Raw genomic sequence first — 16,126 nt, forward strand, 5'->3', positions numbered from 1 at the left:
AGTATGCAGCACCTGCCATCTGTGTAGCTAGCTACTTTTTCACCATATAGCAAGATTGACTGTTACAATTATAATGCCCTATGGCTGAATATGCTTGGCACACTAAGTGTTAAGCCACAACTGGCTCTTATTAAAACACAGTAGCATACACACACAGATGAACAACAATATGCTACCAAAACATTTGGTTTTAATCTAAATTACACACACACACACACACACACATATGTATATATTTATATATATGTGTATATCTCCAGATGGCAACAATATTGCAGCAACAACTGTTTTTAACAAAACTACATAGTCTGGCCAAAAACAAATTAAAAACCCTGTTCTACATGTGTGTTGGACCACCACATGATTTAATCTAAGTCTGAATCCATCATGGCAGAGAATCTACTCGTTTCAATTTTCACCCATTCATCAAGCAATACTGTCTCCAAATCCTTTAGGGATAAAAGTAGAGAATGTGCTTTAAATGCATGCCCCAGTATGACTCTCAGATTCTCAAATGGATTGAGATTTAGGGTTTGGGGGTTGCTAGTGAAATCTTTCTTGTGTTCTGCAAACCAATCATAAACCATGCCATAACTCTGAAGCATAAATGGAGCATAAGATAGTACATTTGATCCCAGAGGATGTAAAGCAATTATTCAGACAGATTCAGCTGTTACCATAAAAATACACCTTAGAGCTTCATGGAACTGTCATGAATTCTGATTACCACATCTGTACAGAATAGCATGTATCAAAATTCATCTGAATAAATGATATACTTCCGTTGGTCAACAATCCAATCCAAATGGTCTTTGTACCAATGTAGGCATATCTTTCAGCTGACAGCTAAGACAAAATTAATTTCAGACAGTTTCCTGTGCATTGTTCTTATCGAAATAGGCAGTCCTGGTCCAAGGTTGATATTATCTGTCAATTATCATACTACTGAACACCTACTGTTCTTCACAACCCTTGCTAATTACTGTGTATCTCTGTTTCAGAGCACTTTTTTTCTGTTCAGAGTTCCCCAGCTTGCAGATTTGTTTCGAGATTACTACCACAATGTACAAATTCACGATATGATTGTATTTGATTTCCTACACTGTTTCATTGTTTTTTACTATTAAGGCTCCAGCTTATTAGGTCCAAACAGTAATGCCTCTTTTTTTTAAAGTCAGATACATTCTCAACCTTCCCCATCTTAATGAAAACTGAGGTAACAAACAGCCTGCTTACACAATGTATAATGATGTAATAGTCAAATGAGACACATATTGCCACTTGTTTAATTATCAAATACTGGGAAATCCACAAAACAAATAAATGATGGGGTTTCTAATTTTTTAACAGACAGTTCTCAGTGTAAATACTTAGGAAATTCAAAACTACCCGAACTGAAACAACAACTACTGAATTGTTGAAACACTAATATTTCATCACTACACTTAAAATTCCAAAACAGGCTAACTTGTATATCATACTTTGTTCAATTATTGTTTTAAGCATCAAACGTCTTCACAACTAATATAATACTGTTATTGTAGTAACAGTTTCAAGCTTAATGTAACTTACCTGTATACATGTTATCACAACTGTTTTAGTCTCAAATCACCTAGCTAAGTAATGTAACTTCAGATTCACAAATCCCTCTACCTCCATAAAAAAAAGTTTAAACTTACCTGTTATACTTTCAATAACTATTGTGGTACTCTTCAATAACCTGACCCACTAGAATTCTATCTTTAAGTTCTCAAAAAAGAATGATTTGCTTCATAACTCGTTGTACAAGTAACAATTCCAATCTTACCTGTATCATTTATCATAACTACTTCTCTAATGTTTGACAACATAATTACAATTTCTAGACAGACTAACTTACCTATTAGTTTAGTAAAACTACTTCTAAAATTGGTATTATTATAGTTAGAATTTCTAGACAGGTTTAGTTACCTACTACTACTGATCTACATTTGGTTATTATAGTTAGAATTTCAAGACAGGTTTAGTTACCTGCTACTACTGATCTACATTTGGTTATTATAGTTAGAATTTCTAGACAGGTTTAGTTACCTGCTACTACTGATCTACATTTGGTTATTATAGTTAAAATTTCTAGACAGGTTTAGTTACCTGCTACTACTGCTGTACATTTGGTTATTATAGTTAGAATTTCTAGACAGGTTTAGTTACCTGCTACTACTGATCTACATTTGGTTATTATAGTTTAAATTTCTAGACAGGTTTAGTTACCTGCTACTACTGCTGTACATTTGGTTATTATAGTTTGAATTTCTAGACAGGTTTAGTTACCTGCCACTACTGACTACTGACTACATTTGTTTATTACAGTTTGTATTTCTAGATAACTTTAATCCTAGTACCACTGATCTATATTTTGTTATTACAATTAGAATTTCCATGCAGGTTAGCTTCATAATTAAGTTATCATAGCTACTGTTCTATATTTGGTTTTATTAGTACACTTAGAATTCCTAACTAGGTTAACTTACCTGTTAACTTTTGCTGCTTTATGCCAACCACCATATTCCTGATATGGAAAATTTTCTTTTAATTTGCTTTTATTCTCCTCTCTTTCTTCTGCTACTTGCCATATTGGCTTGTTCTCTCCTATACAACATAGTTCAATATTATCTCCAACATTAAAGTGTCTAGAGCTACTTGCCAAAATGACATGTCCTCTACTATACAACATTCAGGCAGTTAAATATTAATTATCTCCAGTACCAAGTTATTTAGTGGATTGGCTTATCTGTCCTATACAACACACATTTAGTTCAATATATATATATAATCTCCAACAATAAATTGTTTACAAAAACTTCCTAGACTGGTTAGTTCTTTCCTATAAAACATAGTACAAGTTATATTATTTTTTATAGTAAATTGTTTACAGTTACCTTTCACTTAGTTTTCTCTCCCACACAACAAAACAGGCTTTCTCTATTCTACATAAAATGGATCAGTAAATTGCTCTAACAGTAACATTTTTTTCTTCTTGTCCAAAAATCCTTTATACCTGTAGAGATCTACTTTTAAAACAATAAGTATAAAATACAATAAAATAAAAGTTCTTCATACTTAAAAGCTTACCATAGCTCCTTATGATGGTCCAGTGTTATAAAAAAGTACAGAGTAAAAAAGACTAAACATAAAATTCTTCAGGCTTAACACCTAATGGTGACCAGTGTTATAAAAAAAAAAGAGTAATACTAAATATAAAATTCTTCAGGCTTAACACCTAATGGTGACCAGTGTTATAAAAAAGGTATAGAGTAAAACTAAATATAAAATTATTCATGGCTATTAACTTATTCCACACATTATAATAACTAGTAATCAAAAAAAGTGTAAAGTAAAACATAAAATGACTATTTCAAGAGAAGCAACTTAAATCACACTTTGAGACTGCTGCTGTCAAAACTATAAATTCCTTCTCCTCATTATAACACACCTGTAGTAGAAAACAAAAACATGTAAAGTGAAACAAAACATAAAATCCCTAGTGGTAGTAACTTACCACCGATGCTTCCAAACTCTTTTTCATGTGCTCTTGTTAGTACTTGTTTATAAAGTATCTCTGCTTCCTTGTATTTGCCTTCCTTTAAGTAGGCTGAAGCCTTGAACATACAAATAATAGAGATTTAGCAAAAATAATGCATATTCATCACATAAACTTGAGTATTCAATTTTTTATGCACTAAAATAAAATGTTTTTTACTCATTCTCAGAAATTTATAACACTGTTTTTAGAAATCAGTTAGACACCAAAAAAAATCACTTCTCAACTAGATGGGTACTCAGTAGAGCACATACCTCCTTCATGTGGCGCTGCTCAAATTCGGCCCTGAAAAAATATACAAAAATGTGTCCGTATGTCTGTCATTATCAATGGACACGGACCATTTTTGGCAGAATAATGAGGAATAATATTGTACTCGTGTCCACCAAGTTTCATAAAAATCTGATCATTTTTGACTGAGTTATAAAGCAAAAATAGTGTAAAAAATCAGTCCCCATGTTAACAGAATTTGTTTTGGATTTTTGTGACCTTGATCTTTGACCTCAACCCTCCAAAAACTAATCACTTCTAAGTTGGGTCATAGTCCAAATGTATATCAACTTTTGTCCAAAGCCATTTAGCCATTTTTCAGAAATATTGCTTACAAATACACAAACAAACACACAGGGGCGAAAATATAACCTCTGTCCACCTTCTGTGGCAGAGGTAATAACATGAGATACATTACTAAATTAATTATTATTTTTTTAAATCTAAACTATAAATATAATTATATTATCTAAAATACGTATATATTTACTTAGATAGTAAATACTAACATTTATAATTGTTTTCTATTTGTTAATCTGGACCATCAGCAACAGAACTGATAACACTTTTCATGATTCACATCAGGATCTTAAGCACTAACATTTACAAGATTACTCTGTGTTTTTGTTATATTTGAATAATCAGTGACATTTCAGGTAAGATTACTTGTTATTTATATCAGAATCATGAGCACTAAGACTTACGAGATTATTCTTTGTCTTCGCTACATTTGGATCATCAGAACCAAGAGTGAGTTCATAAATTGACAAAGCTCGTTGATAATATCTCTCCACTTCATCATACTTTCCTTGGTTCTGACAAAGGAGAGCCAAATTGTTTAACTGCTTTGCTACATCAGGATGATCCTTCCCTAAAACCTGCAGAGAACAACACTGTCAGCTTTGTTTTAATACAAAGTATGTAACATATGACCAATTTGGAAGAAAAGTGACTTTTTATAGATTTTTTTTTCTAATTTCTTTCATACATTTCTTTTCTCTAAGTAAAAATTATCTTAATAAATAAAGCTATGTACAGAAATAACTGCAGTCAAAACCTTTTAAAACCATCATTAAATTCCACATTTTATTGTTACATGTAGTTAAAATATCATGTATTAAGTTTATTTCCTTTACAATCTAGAGTCTAGTAATTGAAATTGATGCTTGCCCTTTCTCTTATTTGTAATGCTCTTTTACACAGAGGTTCAGCATCTTTGTATTTTCCTCGCTTTCCATATAATACAGCTAGGTTATTGAGTGTTGCTGCCACCTGAAAATAGTACAAAAAATTCATCAAAATAATTGAATACAAACTGTAACACATTTAGGAAATGAAATGAAATAACTGAAAAACCATGCAAAAACCTAAACTGTGAAACATATAGAAATAGAAAAGAATTGTTAGATAAGAAACTGGAAATATTTTTATCTCAAGATATGCCATTTGTATGTAAACATAGTTAAGCTTATTTAATGGAAGGCACATACTTAGATATCTTATGGAAAGAATGACATTCTATCTCAGTTACATAATCCTTTACTTTCTCTTTTGTTTTGTTAGATTTAGTGCATTAAAGTACCAACGGTGTCTTAGTGAGAGACATCTCACGTTCCTGCTAGTTTTCAATCCATTCGTGCAAATTTGCACACAAAGAAAGGCTTATTAAATGTTTTGTAAATGGTTGATAATAAATTATAGATAGTTATTTTCATTAGTTGCTATTTAAACACATGAAACATATGCTTTGTAGCAGCATATTTCCAAAATCTACATAGTTCACTCAACTTGAACAGTTTGAGGTAAATTTTAGAATGTTTCCTTAAACTATATTCCTTAAGAAACTAAATTTGTCTGCCCAACTGATAGCTGGAAGAATGCTGGCTAAAGCCTTTTCTTCTAGCCACTTCTTGGCAAAAGTTTCACATAATACAATAGAACCTTGCAGTAATAAAGAACAGACACAAAAATACCTATGTTTTTAATACAAATTTCTATAAATGTTCTTTAATTGTGTCCCAAGTTTCATTTAAGTAGATGTAAGAGTTTGAGTTTAAATGCTACATTTTGAAACTCTTGAAATCTACCAAGTTCTTTAAATCTAGCTATCTGAAATAGTAAAAATTGAAAATTTCTACTCTTATGGTGGTTCCTATATAGAGATAATTGATGACATCTGAAACAATAAATTAAAAGAAACAAGAATGTTATCCAGATAGTAAAGCCTAACATTTTAAGATACTGCAGGGTATGCTCATGAACATAGGCCACAGCATGGACTGGAATCATTACCAAAATGCTTAAAAAAATAATAATAATTGAAAATCAGGAAAATTTAAAGAAGCCTTACATATTAAAAGCAGAAGAACAAACTGTACTCAAAAATTGAAGAGATACTTGACAGAAAATGAGCAAGTAAATTATTAGAGATGTTTGTGAATGTAAAACAACCAAGTATTTTAATTAGAACTAAAATAAATGGAAATAACATACAGAAGGGTAAACTACCTATGGTAACAATATGATGATGATCACCTAGGCCTTACAGCCCTTTCTTCCACCACCAACTGCATTCTGTGTGATGGTCCTGACCAAGAAATATTGCTCTGCAGAACAATTTCCAAAGCAGGAAACTTTTGAACAAGTTATTGAGGTGAATACTTTTCCCTTTCTCTTTACATTTTCCAAAGTCCATCAACCATACACTACATGGACAATTTCCAAGAGTCTGTTTAAGCAATCCAAAGGCCAAAGAGTTCAAGTCTATGAAAGGTATAGCATGAATTTTCATTTGTACTTACACCTTGCAGAAAAACTGGCATGCTGACGTATATGTGTGTGGATGGATGCTTTGTCTTCAGGAAATCATACTTTATTATCATCCATTCCATACAAAAATAAAATTAATATATTTGTTGTTTCTTACAGCACAGTGGTTTTGCAACATACAATCAACCACTTTTCATACACTATATCACTGGAAGTATGATAATAATTTGCCAAGGTTTTTACAGACATAAGTCTTGTTCATTGTGATGACATTTGTCACGTGCCAGATACCACTTGTACAGCTTTTAACATATGGTCTTCCATTTAGTTGTGCATTTTTGGAGAACTTTAACTGTAATGGACTGCTATCTTCTAAAGTTAATTACAATAACAAGCTATTTATCTTTACTCCCAGTGTGCAACAGGTAGCTGGCCACTGAATAGCCTGTTTTTTACCTACTAGAATAATGCCTTCTCCTACTTTATTAACACAATTCAAAACTACAAAAATTCCTTTCTCTGAAATGTTAAAATTTCATGCCTTGTACACTTTTATAATCAAGAAAGAGGAGATGTTTGTCAGAAAGCCCTATAATATAACCTCTGTAGAAGGGGTAAGTTGCAGGTGCTACCTGTGTTTACAAAATAAACTGCAACACAGCTAAGTTGCAGCAAAAGAGTCAGGGCCTTTTAACCTGTTTAGTCACAGGTCATGGCAATAGCTAGGAACATGGTGATTAAATATACAAGTTGTTATCATAGGTTGCAAACATCCCTCTACATAATCAAGTAAAAAATTAGTAGCAGTAACTTGTAAGTTAAACACACTTAGCTTTTAAATACTATAATACCAGCAATCAGTCCAAAGGGAGTTTTGAGAAATTCACAATTTTATGATGGATAAGAAAGGCAGGTCTGTGAATTTGCTAAACAAATAAGCCTACTATAAGAAATTAAACTCTTTAACACATATTAAATAAACTTCAGACTATTAAAATTCATAGTGACTATTTATGGCACTTTCTATTCCTCAAGAGGTTCACACAAAGAGGAAACTGTTACAATCTGACAATAAATCAAAAATATTACTGTGAAATCCAATCTTTCTGATACTATGGGACATGTCATAAATACAGTGCACATTATAGACAGTAACACCTACTATTTAGTTGACATAGCAAATACTTAATAAAACAGAACAATAAACAACACATTCCACTTTAAAAACAGAAAACCAACAGGAAATCAAAAATATTATTGGGAATTTCTAATTTAATGTAATGCAGGTCCTACTACTTATAAGCCATACACTAAGTCTATAATGTTAAAATCAGCATTAAGAACTAGGCCATCAACCAGTAAATAACTGCATAATCAAAACTTAGTTTAACAATCTTACATAACTATGGACCTGATAGAGATTCATGCAAATGTACTGAAATGTTACCCTTTCCACATGGTGTAGCTGCACTGTACCATGCAAACAAGCATGCAACAACCCTCCTGGTGCAGCTGACTCAATCTATGCAGTAGAACCTAATCTTCACTTGGAAATTAGACACAACAAATACACTGGAATTGGGAAGAATGGGTAGGAAGTGTGAGAAGAAGTATGTAACTATCAGAAATATATTTTTGGTTTAGGAAAACGTTAACTTCCAGCATGATAATTTACTTCAGCACACAAAACAGCTAGAATTCCATATTGACCCAATGGAGGGGCCAATGTAAAAGTTATGTAGATGAGTCTCCCCCAGAAAGCATCTCAACAGGACTCAAGGAGAGTGATATCTCAATGTAGAGGAAACACACACGTGGGACAGCGAACCACCTCTGAACCAAGTATACTCTTCACCCAAGATGAATGAATGTGTTGAAAAATGAGGCACATCCGAAAAAGTGCCATTGGTGTAGAGTAGCTATAGCATGTCAAACTGTAAGTGGGAGGTCAACTCCAGTCCAAAACTAGCAGCACCAAGATTGGATGAATCAGCCCACAGTAAGAGGAACCACAAACCAGAAGGAAAGAAGTATTTCCATTCCAAGAACCCAAGCCATCATGTGTGCATAACCAACATGACCAACACCTGTACCCCTCCCACTCACATATAAGGATGTATTTTGACTGGTCTGGCTCCAACCAGCACTAGTCACTAAGGAACCAACTTCCTGCCAGTGGTAGGAAGTAGGGTTCCCAGTCAGAGGGGTAAACTGCATATACTAATGTAATGGAAAAATCCAGTCCACACTGTACAGCATCTGGAATTGTACATCAGAACTGCAGTAGGAAGATAGTCACCACCCTACTATCAACTGAGTGAAATTGAACATACTCAAGAGGAAGCCTTCATGGTCCACCATCCCAGCGCTAGCCAAAGATATTGTTAGGCGATGAATCTGATGAGTGAAGACATGGAAAAGAGGTCAGGAGACAAGGAGAAATAGGCTATAGATGTATTGTTGAACCCAACCAGTCAGGGTAATATGAGAAAGGTCAGAAGATATTGAAGGATTCCAGTGTATAAACAATCTAGAACAGGAACCATGGAAAGGAGAGATGTGAGCTACATAACACCATAGAAACCTGACTGGACACAGGAGACAGTCAGGATCAGAATGGGAATAAATATGGGAAATGGAAGGAAGGAAAATAGGAGTGAAGGCAACATTACCTTCACATGCAGCAAAGGCTTTAGGTAGGAAGGTACAATCAGGATAAAGGAGGACAAAGTTACAGTTATTACAGATGCATTCATGGCAAATGCATCCAACCTTTGACATCCACAAGCTAACAATAGGAGGAAAAAGGTTTTCAAGGATAGGTGATAATAATATAGACGTCAGAAAGCCAAAGTTTCAAATGGAAGTAGGGAAATGGCATGGAGGACCATGTTTAGATCCCAATATGGCAAGGGAGTAGATGTAGGAGGACAATAGAGATGAAAAGAACAAAGCATCTGTAAAAAGATGTAATTCTAGTCATGGCAGAAAAAGAGGGACATCAGCCAATATGTTGTTCCTGCCCAGCCACCAGGCAAAATCAGTATGGAGGAAGGGATACTGGATAATTCAGGGGATCTCTGGTAAAGTTCCACTGATCTTGAAGGACCCACTGAAGAGACTACATGTGAGCATAGTCAAGGAGAATAAGAGCCTCTAAGGAAGCCTAAGTCCCCAAAAGAGAAAGATCCTCTCCACAGGAAGAAAAGGTGAGGATTGCAACTTTCAAATCATAAGCTCCATGGAATGCAGTCAGAGGGGGAGAAGGCTGGGCCCAACTGAGATGGGATTGAAAAATACAACAAGATGAACTAGGTATTGAGTTGGTGTGAGAATGAACTTCTCCACCTTGACAAGCCCACCCACCCACACAGCTTCCTTAAGAAGAAACTGCATGTTGATGGAAGAGGCAGAAAGCCACAGAGCTAGAAGTAGCCAGTCATCCATGTCTTCATGGAAATGAAGAAGTCAGAGGAAGACTTTGATCACTTGATAAAAAATGTAGGGAGCCAAGGCCAGCCCAAAAGGGAGAACCCAGAACAAATATATACAGTCCCTGTAGATGAAGCAAATATAACAATGGGATGCTGGGGAAATGGGGGATATGGAGGTAAGCATCTGAAATGTCAAACTTCGTCATCCAATAACCTGGAGTAAAAGCCCAAACTGAGGAACTTCCAAACAGCAAATCGAATAGGAGAGATTGATAACAGGATGCAAATTCCCAGTTGTCTTGGACAGAAATAGAAACCAGGAAAAGTAGGAACTACTGGTTCTGTAGCATCCTAGAAGAGAAGATCTTGAGCCACTACAGAAAGATGAAAGCTGGACAAAGATCCCCAGGAGGGGAGAAAGGAACAGGAAAAAGGAACAAGGTTGGTGGAGAAAGGAAATGAAAGGAGTCTTTCTGATAAGACCCAAAGAACCCAAGGGTCAGAGGTAAATCACTCCTAAACATTCACAAAAAGAAATAGACTGGCCCCTAATGGACCTGAACCCACAGTATAGTCACCTATACCATTGGTGTCATGCAGGCTGGCAGTGAACAATAGTACACTGTGAAGGTGCAACCTGTGAGAAAGGAAGAGGTAAGGAAGATGAAGGATTTGGTTAGGATACAGGAACAAAAGCAGAAGAAGATTGTGACAAACAAGTGGCTAGAAAGGAGTGGGAAGTATGCAAATTGGAGGATTCCACTTTCAATTTCAAAGAGTCAAGAAAGCATGAGCGTCAGGCATGCATGGGGGGCTCGGCATGCTGACTCCAGAACACAAATTCTGGGCAAAAATAGGAGGGTGTGTCATACTCCTGTTGATGAACAGTTGTCACATACTTATTTGCATGCTACAATACAGCTAACACCACATGGAAAAACACATGGAAGTTAGTGGGAGTATAAAGGCTAGTAGAGGCCAAAAATTTTAACACATAGAGGGCAGTACAAATTGAGGAAAGCTGTTTTGTGAGTGGAGATAAGATATTGTATCAGAAACATTAATTCTTTACTAGCTTTTATTATAATTCGATTAAAATAAAAAATTATTACATGCTGTGTTTTTTGCTACGACTCACAAGAATTCCAATATGTAAAATTACCCCAACAAAGATTGAAACATTTGTCTGTATTTAAACTTAAGTGTAATTATTTAATGTAATATTATTATAAAATTACATTTACTCCAAATAAGTGAAAGAAACTACATTGGTCAAAATAGTATGTTAATGACAATATTATCTTCCAAATTTACTTACTGCAGGATGATTCTCTCCCAGCGTTTTCTCTCTGATGGCCAGAGCATCATTTAATAGATTTGCTGCCTCTTTGTACTTGTTCTGATCCCTGTAAATGTACAAGTTCATGAAGTTTTAACACAAGTAACCATAAATCAATGTGATTTGATTAAAAGTTTCAATTCAATTTCTAATAGACTTGGTTGTGTTCCACATAATTTATTATAAAAATTATAGATTCATTGTTTTACACAATTAGTTTTAACTGTGTGTGACTTGATTCATTATTTCAACTAACTATTTACTCAGCACACTGTTTCAATCAACATAGCATATTTTTTAAATCTGTTATCGTCATTGCTTTGATTTTTTAAAGAAGTATTTTAGCAAAGTCCATCACAATACTTAACAGGATTATACAAGAAAAAAAAAAAAATGATATATGTACCAAAACATAAGAGCCAAATATTGGATAGTGTATAAATGAGTAATCCAAGGAACCATAAAAGGAAAAATATAAAACCTATAAACAAGTGGGGAAAATACTGAGAATTCTCCAAAGAAATCCAAAATGATTAATACCAGTTTCCTGATAACAAGTACTGTAAGTTATAAAATAAACTACAATAAATGAGTTAAGCTAGAAACTTACCTTTAGACAACTGTCATAATAAAGGGTATTGTGGAACAAGAAACCACAACAAGAAAGATAAAATTATTAGCTATACACAGTTGTCCTGATATTGGATACTGAAACTCCAGGATAACGAGAATAATATCAAAGACTTTTGACCTAGACATATGGATGAGTATTGCAACACTTGATTGGACAAGAAACCACAATAAGAATAGTATTAGCTAAACGGTTTCTACAACTTTGCAAATCCATGCTAATAAAGCATTTTTCCATGCCACTATCAGATCAACCAACACACATCTGTCCCATAAGCATACCTGAAAAATACCTGATAATTTGACCTTAAATATACACAGGTTTAACACTATATAACATAACTGTACGATCTCTATCAAATTTGGTGAAATCTTTAGGAGTAGCATCTTGGACAAAATTTAAGTTTAAAACACACACACAAGTGTAAAAAATACTTTTTTCCAACTTATAGATTTCAAATTTCATTTGCATAACCCCTACAACCTGCAAAGTGAATATCAAAAGATTTTTTTAAGTTAAATGATTATATTTTTTTTTTTCATCGTCTCTATGATATTACTAACTGTAACTATTATCATCAACTTGTACTGTATAGTCTATAGTACATTACAATGACATGTTTAAAATTAAGACATAGGAATAATGTACATATTTAATATTTCACAAAATAATCTTAAAACAACTTCTTTGTATGTCTTTTACATTTTCACATATAATTTATTATCCTTTCCTGTTCTTTAGCACAATTATTTATCACAACACATGTCAATGGACATCATTTCCAATATTACTATGTAGTGGGCTAAGAAACTTTAGCTCTCAGCAGAACGTGGTGGTGTTCACATATTACACTTTCCCCTGTAAACCAAGCAGGTACTGGCTTATATAAAAAAATTATCAAACCTTTCAAATATGCATCTTAAAACATAAATTACACATAATTAAATAAAATGTACAACTAAAACCTAAATACAATGCAACTGTCTGTCTAACTAACATATTTCTAGGTGAGAAATAATGCTAAAATGGCAGGGACAAAGCAGCAACAATGCTAAGAACAGTTTGACTAGTTCTCTATATAATTCTTTGCACCAATTTTAAAATAAGAGTTAAGGGAATAAACCTCAAAAAGCACTCTTTCTATTGGTTATAAACAACAAGCTCAATTAAGTATAATTGGCTGAGAAATCACAACTCTAAGTGTACAAAGTGCTCTATGGAACTTGAAAGAAGAATGTGTAAACAGAGCAATTAACTTAGATTCATTTTATAAATAGAAGGTTAGCTTGAGTCAAAAACTGTTAAAATTACAAAGACACAAACTGAAGATTTTCTGAACTTGCAGAGCACAAGAGAATAAAACAAAACTTTAAGAATTTTTCTTTAAGGTTTCTTTTGAAATAAAGGAATTAAAACTTAGAACTATATAAATTTTAATGTTGATTTCATTGACAAACACTGATTATAAAATAGCTTAATTAAATTTTACATGCAACTAAATAAAATTTTGTGACATACGCAGAAAAGGGTCACCATAAAAAAACGAGTTAAGATATGTTTTTTAAATCAGTTTTATTTCTCTTCATTTATCTTTTAATATAAAAAACTATTATTTCAATTAACATGATTAACATATTAACATGATGGCATTGCAAAGTGGGCTACACACACAATTTTCATACTTTCTTGTAACTGGTTAACCACTTCATTCCCATATAGTTAAGTGAAAGGCAGACAGGATCACATTACTAATAGCCACTCAGAAGAAGTATGGCAGTGTGATTGCTCTTTGAAATTTTACAAAATTGTGTCAGGTTCTCTCCTGGAAGTAACTCAAATGTTAAGGAAAAATTATTGGCAGTGAATGTGTATTCAGTGAATCAAAAAGAAGTTTAAATATTTGTACTAGAAAAAAAAATTGTTTTTCTTTATCAAAGACATTTTCAGTGAATACATTTGAGTGTTGTATATTTCTTGTATCTGTAACTATTTAAATAACCTTGATGTTGTTACATTGTACTGTATTAATATTATTATGTACTGTGCTTTTATATTTAACTAAATTGTGGGTTTTAATACAACACTCCAATCAATGAATTTAGTGCAATTCTGTGCTTAGACAAGATAAATTCATGCTTTTTCAAGCATTTCCATCCCCTTTATGAACCATTTAACTAGTTGTCACTTATAGTAAATCATGTGAGCACTGGTTAATACAAGAAATCATGACAAGAATGATAGCATAAGATTGATACATAAACTCAAAAGTTGTCACAATGAATATTGTAGAAAGGAATAACAATAACACAAGAAAGATAACATATACAAGTGTCATTAAATTGAGTGTTGTTGAATGAAAGTATACAAAGAACAACAATAAAACTGATACCATAAAATTATTACCTATAGACAAGAGCTAAAATATTGAGCATTGTAGCTACATCAGGATGGTCATGCCCACTTGTTTTTTCCAGGTCCTCTAATGCTTGTTTACAAAGGGGAACAGCCACTTCATAACGACCTTGAGAAGCATACTGGATCACAAGGTTATGTAAGGTACGCAGTCTTGCAGGAATTTCATAACCTGCATTTGCAGCAGCTGCCATTTGTCCTGGTGGAGTAGGTGATAAAACTAAAAAATAAACAGTTCATTAAGAAAAAAAGCTGAATCAACTGTAAACATACAGTAACAACAGATATAACTGAAGCCTGTCCTGACCTGGTATACAAAAATCCAATTGTAAATTCAAGAAGCAAAACTTAAGACTGAAATTCAAAAAAATAAAATAAAATAAACTATAATAATGCTTATACTCTTAGTTATCCTGACAAATTTAAAATAAACATTTTATACAAAAAACAAGCAGCCATATCTTCTTGCTCTATGCTTACCCCAACAGTTTTTTGAAGTATATTTAATACATAAATTATTAAATAACTAACATATGGTACAGTTCACCTTACTGTTACACCTAATACTTTTTAATACAACTACAATTACCACAACCAAACACAAGGATCAGTTGAATGTTAAGTCACCAATAATGCAAGTTTCACACTAAATTACAGCTGTTCACAAAAAAGGGAGATTTTATATGCAACATCTTCTTGTTAAATGTTTGAAAACTACAGTTTTGTATCTTCTCTCTTTATAAGAAAAATTTTGTCATTGTTTGAAAAAATGTTTTGCTACATACAGGCTTTCAATCCCTGAAATACTAAAAATTTAACTCCTTCTAAATGTAAATGAAACGTTATGCTTGTATACCCAAATTTCAATCTAAACCTACTGATGTAATAATATCATACATGATCCTTGTGTCTATAGGCAAATCACTAACATACTAAAACTAATCAATTTTATGAACCAGGAAGTTTTTAATGTTTTTTTATGTGTGTACAAGATGTCACTTTTGAAAACTTTTGAGATGTAAGTGTTCCAAAGTTTGTTTGATGATCTTCATCAATCTGATTTTTGTTTGTAAAGTTACAATAAGAGATGTATGTTTAGTCTCTTGCAGTGTAGGGTTAGTTCCTTGAAATTTTTCACTCTAAGAAAAAGCCTAGAATATTAACTATCCTTAAAGAAAGTTGTCACGTCCTCAAATATTAACTCTGAAACCTTTAATCATTATATATCTCCATTTCTAGAAACCCAGAGTACTGAAGAAACTTGAGTTTATAATTTGGTTGAAAAGATTCTATAAGAAAGTACCAGTTACTTAGGGCTGTGTAAGTGTGAACAAAATACCAGTCTTGAGTGGAAATGTAGTGCTAATACAGAGAAAAATAAAACCAGAAGAAAATGAAATGGAACGGCAGACAACAAAATGTTTTCTAATTCAATTAACCTGGACAGCTGGTGTCTGCTACATCATATGTGTAATACTAATTGTAAGAAAAAAAACTTTTGATGAATGAAGAGATATTTGTCCTTCTAGGCAGTTCACAAATAATAAAAGTAATAAGTGACCAATTTTGTATTCATGGCAACTGCTCTAAATGGTAAAACTTGTCATTAAGACTTTTTTTTATGTATTGTATATCTTCAAATGTCCTAAATGTATATAACATTTATTATGATAAGACTGAAACTTTTCTTA

The 16,126-nt window shown here is 33.0% G+C and overlaps 1 protein-coding gene across 3 annotated transcripts in view; it reads right to left on the bottom strand.

Moving 5' to 3' along the window:
• The window catches only part of LOC106457653 (kinesin light chain-like), a 72,863-nt gene that overhangs the window by 15,635 nt on the left and 41,102 nt on the right, over window positions 1-16,126 (bottom strand). For all 3 annotated transcript variants that reach the window (XM_022383651.1, XM_013917088.2, XM_022383652.1), the window contains exons 5-10: window positions 14,427-14,655; window positions 11,372-11,459; window positions 5,021-5,122; window positions 4,555-4,728; window positions 3,539-3,638; window positions 2,511-2,628 (exon numbers count right to left, since the gene is read on the bottom strand). In XM_022383651.1, the coding sequence (XP_022239359.1) occupies window positions 2,511-2,628; window positions 3,539-3,638; window positions 4,555-4,728; window positions 5,021-5,122; window positions 11,372-11,459; window positions 14,427-14,655 (811 nt within the window). The remainder of the gene's footprint in view (window positions 1-2,510; window positions 2,629-3,538; window positions 3,639-4,554; window positions 4,729-5,020; window positions 5,123-11,371; window positions 11,460-14,426; window positions 14,656-16,126) is intronic.

This window comes from Limulus polyphemus, unplaced genomic scaffold, assembly GCF_000517525.1.
Source record: "Limulus polyphemus unplaced genomic scaffold, Limulus_polyphemus-2.1.2 Scaffold357, whole genome shotgun sequence".
Lineage (NCBI taxonomy): Eukaryota > Metazoa > Arthropoda > Merostomata > Xiphosura > Limulidae > Limulus > Limulus polyphemus.